Source organism: Sinohyriopsis cumingii, chromosome 18 (assembly GCF_028554795.1).
Source record: "Sinohyriopsis cumingii isolate HCF-2022 chromosome 18, ASM2855479v2, whole genome shotgun sequence".
NCBI lineage: Eukaryota > Metazoa > Mollusca > Bivalvia > Unionida > Unionidae > Sinohyriopsis > Sinohyriopsis cumingii.
This window is the reverse complement of record NC_142978.1, coordinates 63,811,376-63,826,546: the sequence shown is the minus strand read 5'-3', so window position 1 is coordinate 63,826,546 and position 15,171 is coordinate 63,811,376. Positions and strand designations below refer to the sequence as shown.

The 15,171-nt window shown below is 38.7% G+C and overlaps 1 protein-coding gene across 1 annotated transcript in view; it reads left to right on the top strand.

The window, feature by feature from the left end:
* Positions 1–12,562, top strand: part of LOC149776789 (Na(+)/citrate cotransporter-like) — a 68,730-nt gene extending 56,168 nt beyond the window's left edge. The window contains exon 14 of the mRNA XM_089941479.1: positions 12,361–12,562. Within this exon, the coding sequence (XP_089797605.1) occupies positions 12,361–12,546 (186 nt within the window). The 3' untranslated portion in view covers positions 12,547–12,562. The remainder of the gene's footprint in view (positions 1–12,360) is intronic.
* The last annotated feature ends 2,609 nt before the right edge of the window (positions 12,563–15,171 follow it).

The window sequence follows — 15,171 nt, the reverse complement described above, 5'->3', positions numbered from 1 at the left end:
CGAGATCAATTACCGACGCGGCCGAATAATCCAGAAACTGGCATTATCAATCTCGACAACAAAGACGGTCCGGGAACTCACTGGGTTGCTTACGCGATCGATCCACGTGGAATTATCTATTTCGATTCGTACGGTTTAGCACCGCCAACTGAGTTTCTCAGGTATGTCCGCGGAGTGCCTCGCACTCTCAACAGCAGATTTTCTAATGTTCCAGTGTGGCAGTCGACGCTACCAACACAAACATTAGTTGATCCGCCCATTTGTGGAAACGAGGTTTTAAATGTTCTTGATGCAATCTCAAGAAATCCAGCAACGTCTCCGCATCGAGTAGTGTATGAATATACCGCATCGAGAAACGCTAGCGTTTCCAATGCTTAGCATTTCTGGAAGTCCCTGGAAATCTCCGATTTCTGAGGACTTCTCACGCATTTGAAAAACAGCAATAAGAATAATGGTGGATATTTACGGAAGACCTTTCACAAGAAAAGTCAAACCTGGCACAGATGCTGATCTCTCAAAATATGCGACCCGAGATGAAGTCGATAATCTTTTGAATATAGCTGGAGTTGACCCAGATGAAGTTGCTATTTTCCAAGACAAGCAAGGAAAACTAAGAACGAGCAACATTAAGTTCAATGACATAATTCGCAGAGTTCTTGGAGCTACCAAGGATAACTTCGCTGCATTTAGTGATGGCGGCCGGATCAAGGACTCGAATATATCAATCGCAAGCATCAAAGACAGTATTGATAAAGGTGTTGATAAATGTGTGAAAAAAGACGGCGACGTAATGACCGGCGAACTCAGCATGAATGGAAACAAAATAACCGTTTTAAAAAATCCGGAAGGTCTCGAAGATGCCGCAAATAAACAATACGTCGACACGCAGTACCAACTCGTTGCTGGCCTAATCAGCGATAAAGTAATAAAATCCGGCGACGTAATGACCGGTGAACTCAGCATGAGCGGCAACAAAATAACCGCGTTAGCAAATCCCGAATCCGACCAGGATGCGTCAAACAAACAATACGTGGACATCGTCAACGGTAAACTAAATACGCTGCGCGCAGAGTATGATGTTCACGTGGGCGCGTTTACAAGACTTCGAAGAAACTTCTCAAAAACTGATGAGGCCGTGGATAAGTTCTTTGGGGATCCTCCAGTCGTCGACACGAAACTTTCTGAAATCATACCAAATCTTACTAATAACACCAACGATATCAATAAGATTAATACCCGGTTAGGTGTAGTCAGAACGGAAAAAAGTTTTTCAGATCAGGTTCAGATAATAGAAAATAACATTAACACGATCAAACAAACACAGCAGAATATAGTATCGGGTATTCCTGAGATCGTTAACAAAACCAGTTTGATTAAAGTCCCCACTGGAGTTACTTCCGGGCATATCACCAGCATCGTATTCACGGTATCATCGGGATTCGCAACATGGTCACAACAAAACAACACTATCAAATACACAGCAACGGTCACTGGCGTGTACAGGTTGTCTGTGTTTTCAGCCGCTAAATTTGAAATCTTCACAACATATCCTTGGAGACATTCCACCGATAAGTATTCCGGGGTTGTAACTATAATACTAAACAGCGGAACCGAAGAAATATTTATACTTGAAGCCGCAGACAAGAAATTAACCGCAACATCTTACTGGTGGTGTTTGGAATTCGTCGCAGAAACGCCTCAATTGGTTACCGCGTAATTGAAAATCGCCGGCGATTTTAAATAATAATGTCAACGTTGAAATCCGAAACATTTCCAGATGCTCAACAATATCGGTATAATCAAGTCCGTGAGTGGCAATCTGAGTTAAAAACTGTCATCGAAGTAACCAGTCAAAAAGTAAAAAAATACCGCAGACGTATAACAGTGTTAGACGTTATGGTTTATTCAGTATCCGCCGTTGTTGCATCCGCGGGAGTAATACTATCAGCGGTCACTCCAGTGACTGCAGTAGTCGCTGCCACGATCTCTGTTTCCGCTGCTACAGCAACAGCAGGAGTTTTCGGCATCATAGCAAAAAAAATATCCTCGTGTGCTAACACAAAATTACACGATTACACGACAAAATTAAATACAGCCACGACCGCATATCAGAAATTATCATCGCTGATATCATCATCGTTAGACGTGCAATCCAGCGACGCCGCGTTGATATCAGATTCTGAATTCAAACTAATGTCAGATGTGTACAATGACTATTTGAAAACTAAACAAATAAATAATGTCACTGATGGCAACGCCACAGGAACTGCTTCAACAAATAGTCACAAACACAACACCGGTAAGGACCACAATGATCTCAGTGTCCTCGACGACACCAGAATTCAGCATTAATTTTCCAACTCCAATTGCCGTGAACGAAATCGCGTTGTCGAAGCTCAGTGCGTATCACAGCTGGCCTAATGTCAGAGCGGAATCATTTTCCGGTCAGCAGCCGAATAATTCGTTTGTGTTTTCGTGGAAAACCAAAGCCGACTCTGACGAATTCGACTGGGATACAATTACGCTACCCACTGGGAGTTATCAGATCGAAGAAATCAACGCGGAGATACAACGCCAAATAAAACGAATCACCGGCAAGGAAGCCAAAATATCTATAGCCGCGCACGAACCAACGCTGTCTGCGGTCATTGAAATCTCAACACCGGGATACGCCGTGGATATTTATAGCAGCTCTCTTCGAACAGTATTAGGATGGCCACAAAAACGACCCGAGGTCGGACCGGGTCCACCAAAACCTGAAAAATCGGATTTCGAGACCACGAAGGAAGAACTACACGACCTCGTGTACGGTGAGCATTTATTATTTCCAGATCAATTACGATCAGACAAAGCCCGGTTTTCAACATCAGATAGACTCCCCTTGGATATAATAGGGGTAGGTTTCGAAGATGGGAGATTCCGGAATTACCAGCCAGAAGACATAGAAGCTCATTTTTTTAATCCGATCAAACAAGCACATAAACAACAGCTAGACCTGTTGCGAGTATATTTTCAAGATTATATCTCTGATATAACAAAACCACGCACGAACATTATCACCGTCATAGAAAAACTAAACAAACTCGCATCCACGATGGAATTTATAAATCAAAAAGTAATTCAACATCTACTGGATCTCAAAGGCGATTATGGAACCCAAAAAAGATCGAATTTTGCAGCCCGATTTGGTATTCCCGTGAAGGATATTCCAGATTTTAAACTTCCTGGATATAACGCGCGCACGCTACGAAAATCAGTCCAGGATCTCATCGAGGAATCTTTCGAAGATATTTCTGCCGCGTACACGAAAATAAAACCACAACCTGTTATTTTAAGACACGACAACAGTACAGCATCCGATGGCAGACACATCTCACCCGGGATCGTAAATATCACAGATGTGGTCGCGGTCAATCTTGTATGTGACGTCATCGACGGTAGCTACAGCGCATCAGATACTACGACGGCCCAACAGGGGTTTATCCTGTATACGTTTACACCAAGAGACCCCCCTGGTTTTCTGATTGTGCAAGAACCAATCAATGTGGTCTATCTGCGGTGTAATAATCCGTGGTTGTCAACGATAAATTTTAAACTCACCGACCAACGGGGGGGGTTGTTGGACCTGCGTGGCGAGACAATCTCGGTGAACTTACTGGTGAAGTCCTGAAACTCTTCGAGTTTCCCCGGAAGTCCAAGGGACTTCTCATGCATTTAAAAAAAACAGTTGTATATAATGTGTGAATACATTCACGCACGAGTTCATATTCATGATAAGCAAATTCTTCACGAGGCAATAAAAACCGCATTTCAAATACAGACATTCCCAGAACAGTATTTCCCCGTTCGAATAATCGTTGACGTGTACGGCGACGAAGACTTCTTGTTAACGTCGTCACAATTAACACAGCTACAGCAAAATCATATGATCACAGCTTGGTGTCAACGAGAACAGATTATGAACTATTCTCATTGTTGTATTGATGTTGAAACGCTCAAGCAAATCCTGAACACTCATCGATGAGAAATGCTTTGCATGAGCGATGCTAGCATGAGAAGTCCCTTGGACTTCCAGAGAAACTCTTCGAGTTGAGAAATGCAAAAAAAAATAATACACTTTTTTTTTACCCTTGAATTTCTCAACTCGACATTTCCACGCTGGCGTGCACGCGGTGGTATTTATACTTCTTCGGCGTCACAAATACTAGTATTTGTAGGCATTTCCGCGTTCTTTATATACCCTTTTAACAGTCTCACCCTGGTGTTAATTAATTTTCGAGTCTCATACTCGGATGACAATTCAAGCCTGATCTTCTCAACTGCGTGGCACAGTGGAATAAATTCAGATATCTGATTGGACGTTATCGTGGCAAGTGATTTGTAAATGCGATCTTGCAAACCCTTAATGAACCTATATCTGGCAGGGAGATTGTTCTTCCCGGACCGTGATAGCTCATTCAAGGATTCAAAATCTGACATAATTGTTTCAGTGTCTAGTAAAATATTAAAACCCCGCTGTTGCAATTTTTCGAGTTCAACAATTATGACATTTATGTTTTCGTGATTCATATTATTATATATTTTTATATTTTTAAATGCGTGAAAACGCTAGCGTTTCTGAGAAGTTCCTTGGACGAGAAATGCAAAGCATTTCCAGAGAGAAACGTTAACGTTTCTGGCGATGTCAACATCGCTCATGCTTTTGTTTTTTTTGTAAACTCGAAGAGTTCTATCTGGGTTACAACATCGGCGGAGTTATATAACAGAATGAAATCTTCTGTTTGAGCTTCTTGGAAAATGCTGTTTTGTGGATCCCATCTGCGACATGCTGTACAGCAGGTGGACAAATACCGAAATACCTACCAGCGGCGCACATTGACTGGAATACAATTTCTTCACCGGTTGCGTTTGTGGATTTAATAGCTCTTCTTGCAACTGTTTTACAACGCCCTGTGTTACCCAGTAGGCAGTTCTTGCTCTGAGTGACCACGCGAAGATTGTTTATGGAGTTATCAAGTATGTTACCGTTAATGTGATCAATGACAAAACCCGGCTCGATTACTCCATGGAAACATTCATAGACGAAACGATGACATAAATACCTCCCTTTGGTAACAGTAAATCTTAAATAACCAGCATTATCAACTGTACCAACTGGTCGTCTTCGCGTGCAGTGTCGCACCGTGCCATCTCGGTTTGCCTCATAATTTGGAATAGTTGGATGTGCAACAAATTCTTGTTCGGGAACAAATTCTTGATTCATTATACTATAAGCAAATCATTTGTCTAATTCATAATTTGTCTGAAAATTTATTTATGTAATCACGTTCATGAAAATCAACCGCGGAAACATTATTTTTTTTAGTATAATATCGTTTAAGCTCGCGGTATCGTTTCCCACCGCAACGTGCACATAATTGTGTTTTTCCTTTAACTCCAACGTGGCATCGGATACACGGTATTGGTCCTAAACTTCCATTTCTTACTTGTTGGGCGTGTTGTCCGCAGTATTCGCCCCTGCAGGGTTTGTTACACGGAGTTGATGAATTAAGTCGAAGCCAGCAACAATGGTTCATTATATAATATATTTGTCTATTTAAATACTTGTCGTAATTATAATAATGAGTTTTGAAAGACTATCCAGAATAAAACCCGTATCAGGTTCTCGATTCGATCTTGACCGGTTAACCGGCGATGTACGACGAAGAGAGTTAAAGGAACTGCTTGGTGTTATCAAGAATGCCAAGGAAGAGTTTCGTCGTGATGGTGCCGCACATGTGTGGTCGACATATAAAATTATCCCCGAAACTCGAAGAGTTTTTGGCGATGCTAGCATCGCTCACGCGAGCGTTATCATTGATGCTACCATGAACGATACAATCGCGCGTAACATAATTGGGTATCTCGACGATAGAAGATATTTCATGCAGATAAAATTTATTGTCAAAGTGGTCAACGAAAACGACGATGACACGTGGATTATCCGTGATAAAAATGATCCTATCCTTGACATTAAAAGGAAAACTATTTTGTTGAGCAATAATTCTAGACCAGGAATGTTGACGGGGGTTGATATACCGTATTACGCCAGATCGTATCCAGTAACTGCAGTCGTTTACGGAATATATCCGATAAAGAAACCAAGTGTAGATAAACTCACGCCAATGAAAACATCAGTGGTGTTAAATTGTGTAGCTGAGCGAGTAATGGAACATTTTAAAAACGCAGCACGTGGAAATGGTCTAACTGAGATCAGAAAAAATAAAATAACAACATGGGCTAATCGAGTCAAAGATGTAGGGGCGTCAATTAAGGATGTTGCCGCGCTAGAAAAATTATTAAGATTTCCTATAACGGTATTATCGCTAACAGGCGAGGAATTGTATAAATCGAAATACAACCGTAGTGGAGCTTCAATAACAATTATTGATCATAACAGCCACGCCTGGACGGAATCAGTTAAAATATTTCCACGCGATCGTGTTATAAGGTATTATTCCGCGGGTATGTTTGATTGTATTTATCAAATGAGTAAAACCGATCCGGTATCGGTATGGTTGTTTAGAAGTTCTGAAGTTGGTGATTATGACCAGTTCGTGACCCCGAACGGAGAAATATATAGAACTGCACAGTTACAGAATGAAATGAAAGCGCTCACAGAAAAATATTCAACTGAGCAAGTTGATCAATTACTAACTAATTGTTTTACTGTTCCAAGTGTTGCCGCACATATAGCACGACAAAAAAATAATTGGAAACCAACCATGAAGAGTTTTCTCGAGAATGTTCAGCAGAGTTGCATCGAATACGGACACGGCGGTTTATGGAATAGTGTATTTGTTAGTGATAATATGGTATCGGTGGATATGATTGCGTGCTATCCAGGAAGTTTTCTTGGCCGTGGTGAATGCGCTGAATACTTTGCGCGGTTTGGACATCCCACAAATTTAATGACAAGAGTAGCTATTAACGGACCTTTACCTGATTTTGACCTGACTGGATTTGCTCGCGTGGAATCGTTCGAATTTGCAACACGGTTACATCCTATTAATTATGCTTGGTTTGGCAGACATTTCCACGAAAAGAAATGGGTACCGTTTTCGCTGTTGCGATTTATGGTTGATAAAGGAATATTAAAATCTATTACTGTCAGTACGGGGATTATTTGTTACTCAAAACAAACCTCAGTTTGGTTACCAACTGCGGACACGTCCGAGGAAGAGCGCAACTGTAAAGATCTCGGCCGAAGATTGATAGGTAAATTTACTCAAGGCGGAGCATATGATCATAAACGACATCACAGTCGATTAATTATGGATGAGGAAGAATTAAATTTCATTATCGCTGATACTACTGCGAAAGATACATTCTGCTCCCGCGAGGACATAATAATCCCGGACGGAAAACGATTAGGAACAGTTGTTAGTTATATAGACGGTGATTCAGCTCAGTATACTCATTTGAGATCCTCTATGCTGGCTTATGTTTCTATGAATTTACTGTCGATGGTGAATAGAGTTCCCTTCGTGGCAAGGGTTGCGACAGATTCGTTTTATATTCACGAAGACGATTTAACGGTGTTAGATTTGCCAACATCTAATGATCAATGGGGAACATGGCGAGTAAAAAAGGAAGAGTTGCACTCGTACTGTGCATCAGCTGATGTCGAAATTAAAGATGAATATCGGAAATCAACAGGGATGTCATGGACACCTTCATCGGGACCTTCTGTGTACGATCCAATTGCTAGACACAGAACAGTTTATTTGAACGGACCTGGAGGCTGTGGTAAGACAACTCGTGCAATCGAACTATTTCGCGGTTCTGATTTGGTCGTGCTAACACCAACACACAGACTTGCCAGAGAAATGATACAACGCGGAGTAAAGGCCTGCACTTATCACGGCTTTTTCAAATACAGCGGCGGTACATGGACTCCTACGCGAATGGGAACGAAGTATATCCCGGAGAAAATCATCTGGGATGAAATAGACACTGTGCCGCTGGATACATTACAACGGTTCCTGACGTGGTTGTTAACGAAAAATACCGCAGTTGTGATGTGCGGCGATCATGGTCAACCACCACCATTTGTCGGCGAATCTCCCCACGAATGGTTGAGAGGGTTTGTTGATTATTACGAGGAAATGCGTGATGACATCAGAGCGCTTGATGACACATTAAAGGAGTTTAAAAAACTAATTAGGCTACAAACCAATAAAGTCCAATGTGAAATAATGCGTGAAATAATTCCAGAGACTTCATTTGATAACTTTTTAACGGCGTGGAAACCAGATGATTTAATTGTTGCAAGTAGAAAATCAGTCAGAGATACACTTCAGCGGCGACTATTTCAGTTACAGCGGCAGAAATTTCCAACGTTGGAAGTGCCGTTATGTTATAGACCAGATGATACACGATTGCAGAATACTGATGTTGATATTCCCGGAAAACCAGAGAAACAAAATTTAGTATTGAATGATATAGTAACAGTTAACGTCGATGCGGTCGAAGATGCATTAGCAATAAATAAATCACCGTGGACACTAGGATATGCTATGACGATTCATTCAGCACAAGGATTAACTATTTCTGATACAACTGTTTGGATCGTTGATGACCGCATCGAATGGTCAAATTTAGTTTATTTAGCCGTGTCCAGAGTAAGAAAGATGGCTCAGTTACGAAGAATTGTATTAGATACGTCAACGAAGTCAGCCGTTGTTGAGTTAACGCAAAAAGATCAAATAAGAAAAAAATTAGACAGTTACCGACAAAGCGACAAGAAAAATAATAGAGAGTTTAACCTGGATATCAACGCTGTGTTGTCGTTACGTGAGCGTCAGAATAATCACTGTGCGAGTTGTAATTGTTTATTGCTGTGGCAGTATCCGAAAAACGACCCAAGACAATTTACCGTGGATAGAATAGACAGCAATCTCGGTCATACGCGTGAAAATGTAATGCTGACCTGTCTTGAGTGTAATCGACGCAGAGGTGTTGCTGCAGTTATTTAAGTGATCGAGGTGGTAATTGTGTATCCGTGGGAATCACCTGAAGTTGCTCGCGTGTGAATCCACGCTGAGGAGCAGTCGAATCTAATCTGTAGATTGCGTTTCTCCCAGTTGATCTGGTTATGCTGGATATCTTGTGTGTGGTAACACTCCATGTGGGATCGGTTGCTCTTTTTTTTCCTCCTTCGAGTTCGCCGGGTTCGTATAAATACCTAACGGTGACATTACCCGCTAGCGTCGTTGGCTGCGTTGAAACATGTCCGTGAATCACTTTAGTGATCGGGGGTATATATTTTTTTGTGATTGCATTTACAGGTCTCATGTTTGTTGTTCTGGTAATTTCATTATTCAGTGCGGCTATCACGTTTGGCAGTCTTGTAACCCATTCACGAGATCTCGTATCGTAAATGAATTCCCTCGCGTACTGGTATCCGAATAATCTCTCAGCGAGTGTTCTATTAAATCGCTCAACAATTGCCTGATCGTGATGAATTTCAGTATGCCCTCGTCGTATAACAACGTTATGCTGCTTTGTCAACGATGACACCGCGCCCTGAAATTCTTTACCAGGATCAACTTGTAATAATCGTGGCCAGTTTAGAGGTCCTCGTTGATAAATTCGTTTAAACGCAGAGGCGACTTCGGACGCTGTTTTAGTCGCCAACGGTTCTGCTTCTTTGTATCTACTGGCAACATCAACTACTGTTAGCGCGTATTTGTATATTTTTCTACGGACAGTATCATGAGGCAGGAATAGTATGTCAGCCTGATGAACTTCATTGGGCACACTAACATCAAAATGTGCAAAGTTGATTTGTCGAGGTGGTGGTAAGTAGATTTGCCATATTGCTTGTTTTGACAGCCATTTTTTGGCAGCCTCGCGTGTTACTGATGCCGCGTTGGCGAGTTTATTAATTGCTGAGTTACCTCTCCAATATCCGATTGGGGAATAATAAATCGCTTGCATGGAAACACTAGCGTTGGAAGTCCTTGGACTTGTCTGCATCGTTATTAATTATCCAGCGCCTAATGCTAATTTAGATTTCATCGCTGATCTTACTAACCAATTAGCGAGTGACTCCCTAAATGATTTATTTTTTATGGCGCTTAGTGCATGAATTAATTTCACATCCGCGATATGCCTGTCTTGTAGATCTTTACTTCGATAAGCAACATCATGTATGTGACACGCTGCGTCGATAGCGTTTATCGGATACTCGCCGGGTTTGGGCTGATCGTTGCTGTCAAGCCTGATATCTAGTCGTGTTCCCGGACCGCAGTAATTGTATCCTGGGAGATGTTTTTCTCCGGGATACTTTCCCCAAGGGGTACCTGGAAGTCGTCCGAGGGCGGCTGCAATGTCACCACCTTGTTTTTTTTTTGAAATTTAAATTTTTTTGTGCCACATCGCGTACACGTACCTGAAGTTGCTAGTCTGTTATTTTTTGTTGTAACCGTTGTTAGATCATTCGTAGGGGTTCGTGCCCGACACTTCACACAATATAGATCCATAATTATTATTCTTTGTATACAAATGGAAATTACAGACTTTTCTGCGACGCGGCGAAGGGAGCCAATCAAGCATAATTCGGTGTTGCCAAATTCTGTCAGAATGATTATCATTGGGCCGTCAGGATCGGGTAAAACGCAGTTGTTGCTGAACCTGATTATGAAGTGGATGAAGTGGGATAAGCTGTATTTGGTAGCACCATCTGTAGACGATCAGCGATGCTATAATGTTATAAAAGATTTTAATGAGAGTGCAAAAGCGCTGAGTGACGAGGATGTAGTTGAATTTATCACTGATATCGAAGAAGCTCCCAGCGTTGAGGACCTCGACGGGGAAAAAAATAACCTAGTAGTGTATGATGATGTGATGCTGGACAAGCAAAAAAATCCTGCAAGGATATTCTCCCGGGGTCGTCATAAAAACACCGATGTCATTTATGTTACTCAACGTTACACACAAATACCAAAAGTAATCAGGGATAACTGTAATCTTCTTGCGATATTCAATGGAGTTGATGTTCATACGCTGAGAAATATTCATCAAACCTGGTGTGGTGGCGATATGGATTTAAATAAATTTAAAAATTTCTTTAGTCGCGCTCAAAGAAACCAGCACGGATTTGTGACAATAAATTTACACGACCCGCGGACACGATACCGTATCGGACTTGATACACTGTATGGTTAACGTGAGAAACTCGAAGAGAGCAGCCCCGGGCGGGCGACAACAAGTTGAGGGGGGGGGTCGCGTTTTTTTGTCTCGGTGCTGTTGTAGGATTAGCTTTTTTTAAGGCTTATTTTATCATTTGGTGGTCTCTAGACCCTTGTAGGATTCGCCCTCCCTGCTGCTGAAGTTTCGACTATATTCCAATTGCATTTATATCCTCCTTACTGCACTCAAAATGAAATAAACATTAAATTCCATTCTTTTTAATAATTGCAATTGAAAGACTTCATATTTGCTCCACATTATGATTTCAAACATTAATGATAAAATAGAAACACACTTGAGATGTCTACACGCTTCTCCCTCGCTGCTTGAATCCGATGTATTTCATGTAGAATTGTCACAAATAAATTCAGTACATAATCACGAAATTTCGTAAAATCCACAAAGATACAAAATCTATTCATTCCAGTTCAAATGGATAAGGTGTTGCATATCTCATTCATTCACAATATGACTCCACAATTTTAAGTAGACCAAAAGGCCTTTTTCCTTTGAAAGTTACGTCTACCGCGCGACAAAGTTGAAATTAATCTGGGCGGAGTTATATGCGTATTAATAATGTTGTTGTTGTGTAATGATGAATCTGTGATTGTGTATTAGCTTGGAATACGGCATACATTCAGTTACTTTGTTTCTTGTAGTGTATTTTGCTTATATAATTAAGCCTTAGGTAAATAAGAACATGAGTATATAATAAAAAGGTTACTGCATTTGTATGGGAAAATTATGAACTCGTTTTGTCGGATGGATATACTGCACTCCCAAAGTCATGCAGTATTTCCATCCGAAAAACTCGTTCATATTTTCCCATCCAAATGCATTAACCTATAAATACTGAATAAAGTACAACATATTTTGCGAGGGAGTATTCTAATATAAAAAATAGCTTTGATGGTGACGTACTGAGCTACAATCATTTACCGTAACTCTTTAGAATTAATTAACTTAATGTAATCCTTTAATGGCAAATACCTTCGGTTTAAGCATATATTAGACACACACACGTTTTCATTACCGGTATATAACTTTAGCTCATCCTTATTATTATTATTACTATTATTGTCATTATTATTATTATTATTATTATTATTATTATTATTCTTGTAGGTGTCTGCTGGGTTCATGATGAACGTATTTTGTATCCTGGTGCTCGTATTGTCAACGGAAACAATAGGAAACGCGGTTTACAACTTCAAAGAACTCCCGCCTGGCTTCGTGTCACCTACAACTACTACAGCGGTGACCTTCCTAACCAACACAACTGCCAACATTACGAACATAACCAGTCAATAAATATTTTACAACGGCACACGTGCTTTCCACAAATTATCTGTCACACTGTCTTCATCAGTAGCTTGTGAAAATGAAAATCTTTCAAAAGGAAATTGATGAAACGAGTTGAATAATTACATTTTTTGGCTGACCTTGGCGAGAAAAAGTTAATTCGTCGTGTTTCATAAATTTTATTTGGAATTATCGCAACCGTAAGATTATATTGATCACATGAGTACAAGTACTGATTTCATTGGTCGAGATGCACAGTATATATGATTCATTACGTCATAAAACTTGATAATCTATTACACACTGCATGAACTGCCGTTGAGGAATATGACTTCCATAGTAATACTGCAGCTAATACTAATATTAATAATGTCACTAATAATAAGAACAATGACAACTTTTATTAAGAAGTACATAATGGCGATATTTCAACCATTTCTTGTGAATATTATCATAGCTTTTAAATTTTTAGGTAGTTCCTTTATGGTGTTATGAACTAATGCTTTAGTACTTTCTGAAACCACGTGATACTACTTGAATCAAAATGAATGCTTCTTACAGAGGTTTGACACAACTGTATAATTGTAGTCATGACTTCACTTTACCTGAGCTGTTATTTAATTTAATGTGATATATCTTTATCAATTATACATCCATATGTCCGTCCCAGGAAGCTCGTTATCAAGATTGCGCGAAAGACACTGATACTGGGGAAATGAAATTTGGCTTGATTAGATTTTCAGGATATTTAAAAAAATGGTTAGTACACATTTTTGATCCTTTTAGGCTTGCAACAGTTGTTGGACACAAACATTTGTCAAGAGGAAGAAATACCTGAAGTTTATAGGCATAACTAGATGTCATGAAGTAGACGAATTACATTTTATAGGTACATACATTTTGAAATTTCGTTCACCTGATTAGATTTTCAGTTCAAATTTGTCTCAATTATTTACGCATTATATATATATATATATATATATATATATATATATATATATATATATATATATATATATATATATATATATATATATATATATATATATATATATATTCTTATGTTAAATGTTGAGGCTCGAATAAACAGTAACAAAAGAAAGAGTGGAAACAAGCTTTGAAAATACGATAATTTATTTCCCTGGAAATATTCAGTAAAAATGAAAAAATATGAACTTACGGTTTTAAGAATCAAATCCAAAATAGTCAATGAATAATCTACGAATACAATTTGTGAAGTCCTAATAATAAAATAGTCTAATGATTTCAAGTTCGAGTTTCGACAAAGAATCCAAGATGGAAGACGATGACGTATGATGTAATCTGTAGTGTTGAAGTCTACAGTTCCTTGTAGAAACAAGAAATATCACTCCGGTTTTGGAAATCTGAATCAAGTTTTATGAGAGCTGTCTTTGATCAAGAAGTCTGTATGAGCACACGTATATTTCCAGATTTTAAAAAAATCCTTTTGAATCCAAATAATCTGGAGAAAAATTAACATATAACTCTAGAACTGGTCACAGACACATTCCAGTGAAAATTAAAAGCTCAAAACTGTGTGTACTTCTATAATGTGATGGTTTAAAACTAGAATTTTACGCCTCAAATAAGGTCACGTGGTCATGTTTACATAGAAAAAACAACAACAACAAAACAAGTAGCCCTGTATGCCCTTGAGAAGACCCAATCACTTTACTCTAAGAAATAAGTTAAAAATTGTTTGTATCTTAAACCATGTAGTCCCATCATGACCGCGATATCAGCCAATCATTTTAAAATAAAAATAGAACTTATTTACGTGTTTGCTACTAAATTTGAATCAAGGTCCTTATCTAGGTCAACACCTGGTGTTTACTAAAACGAATAGTGAAGGTCAGACTATTTTTCTAACAAAAATTATTACGTTTCTAACAAACAGAACTACATTATTTTGACATATAATGAAATTTAAAAAAATGATTTTAAAACTTACAAACAACTAAATCAAATATAATTAAATCAAATGTACATTATATATATATATATATATATATATATATATATATATATATATATATATATATATATATATATATATATATATATATATATACTACTATAGCAATGTTTTGAAATTTTAAATTTATTTTAAATATTTTGAACTTTGACATTTTGATTTGCTTTGTTCTTTCTGTCGACTGAACATATCAACGATCCGCTTGAATAGACATTTACATCACGGTTTCTTGAAGTTAATTTAACCATTCATATATGCATATCTAAATAGAATCATATTGATTATGGTATAATTTTAATATTAGATCTTGTACACTTTTAAATAAAGGACTTTTTAACAAAAACTTATTTACTGTTTACTTAACTTGCAATTCTTTTATGCCAACTTTTATATCTGTACACGCTCATTTCAGATAATATTAAACACTTTGAATTGGTATTCAAATGTGTTATCTACATTAGGACATCTCATTTTATATCTAAGTCTGTACAAATTGTATATTTATGTAGTCTGTTAGTTCTTGCAAAAGGTTACTAAGGAAGGAAATATTAGAGAAATTAAAATTGAACAGTGATCCCCGCTTAATATTTACCCTGAGCTATCGTTGATTCCATTTAATATTGATCAATTGCTAAAAG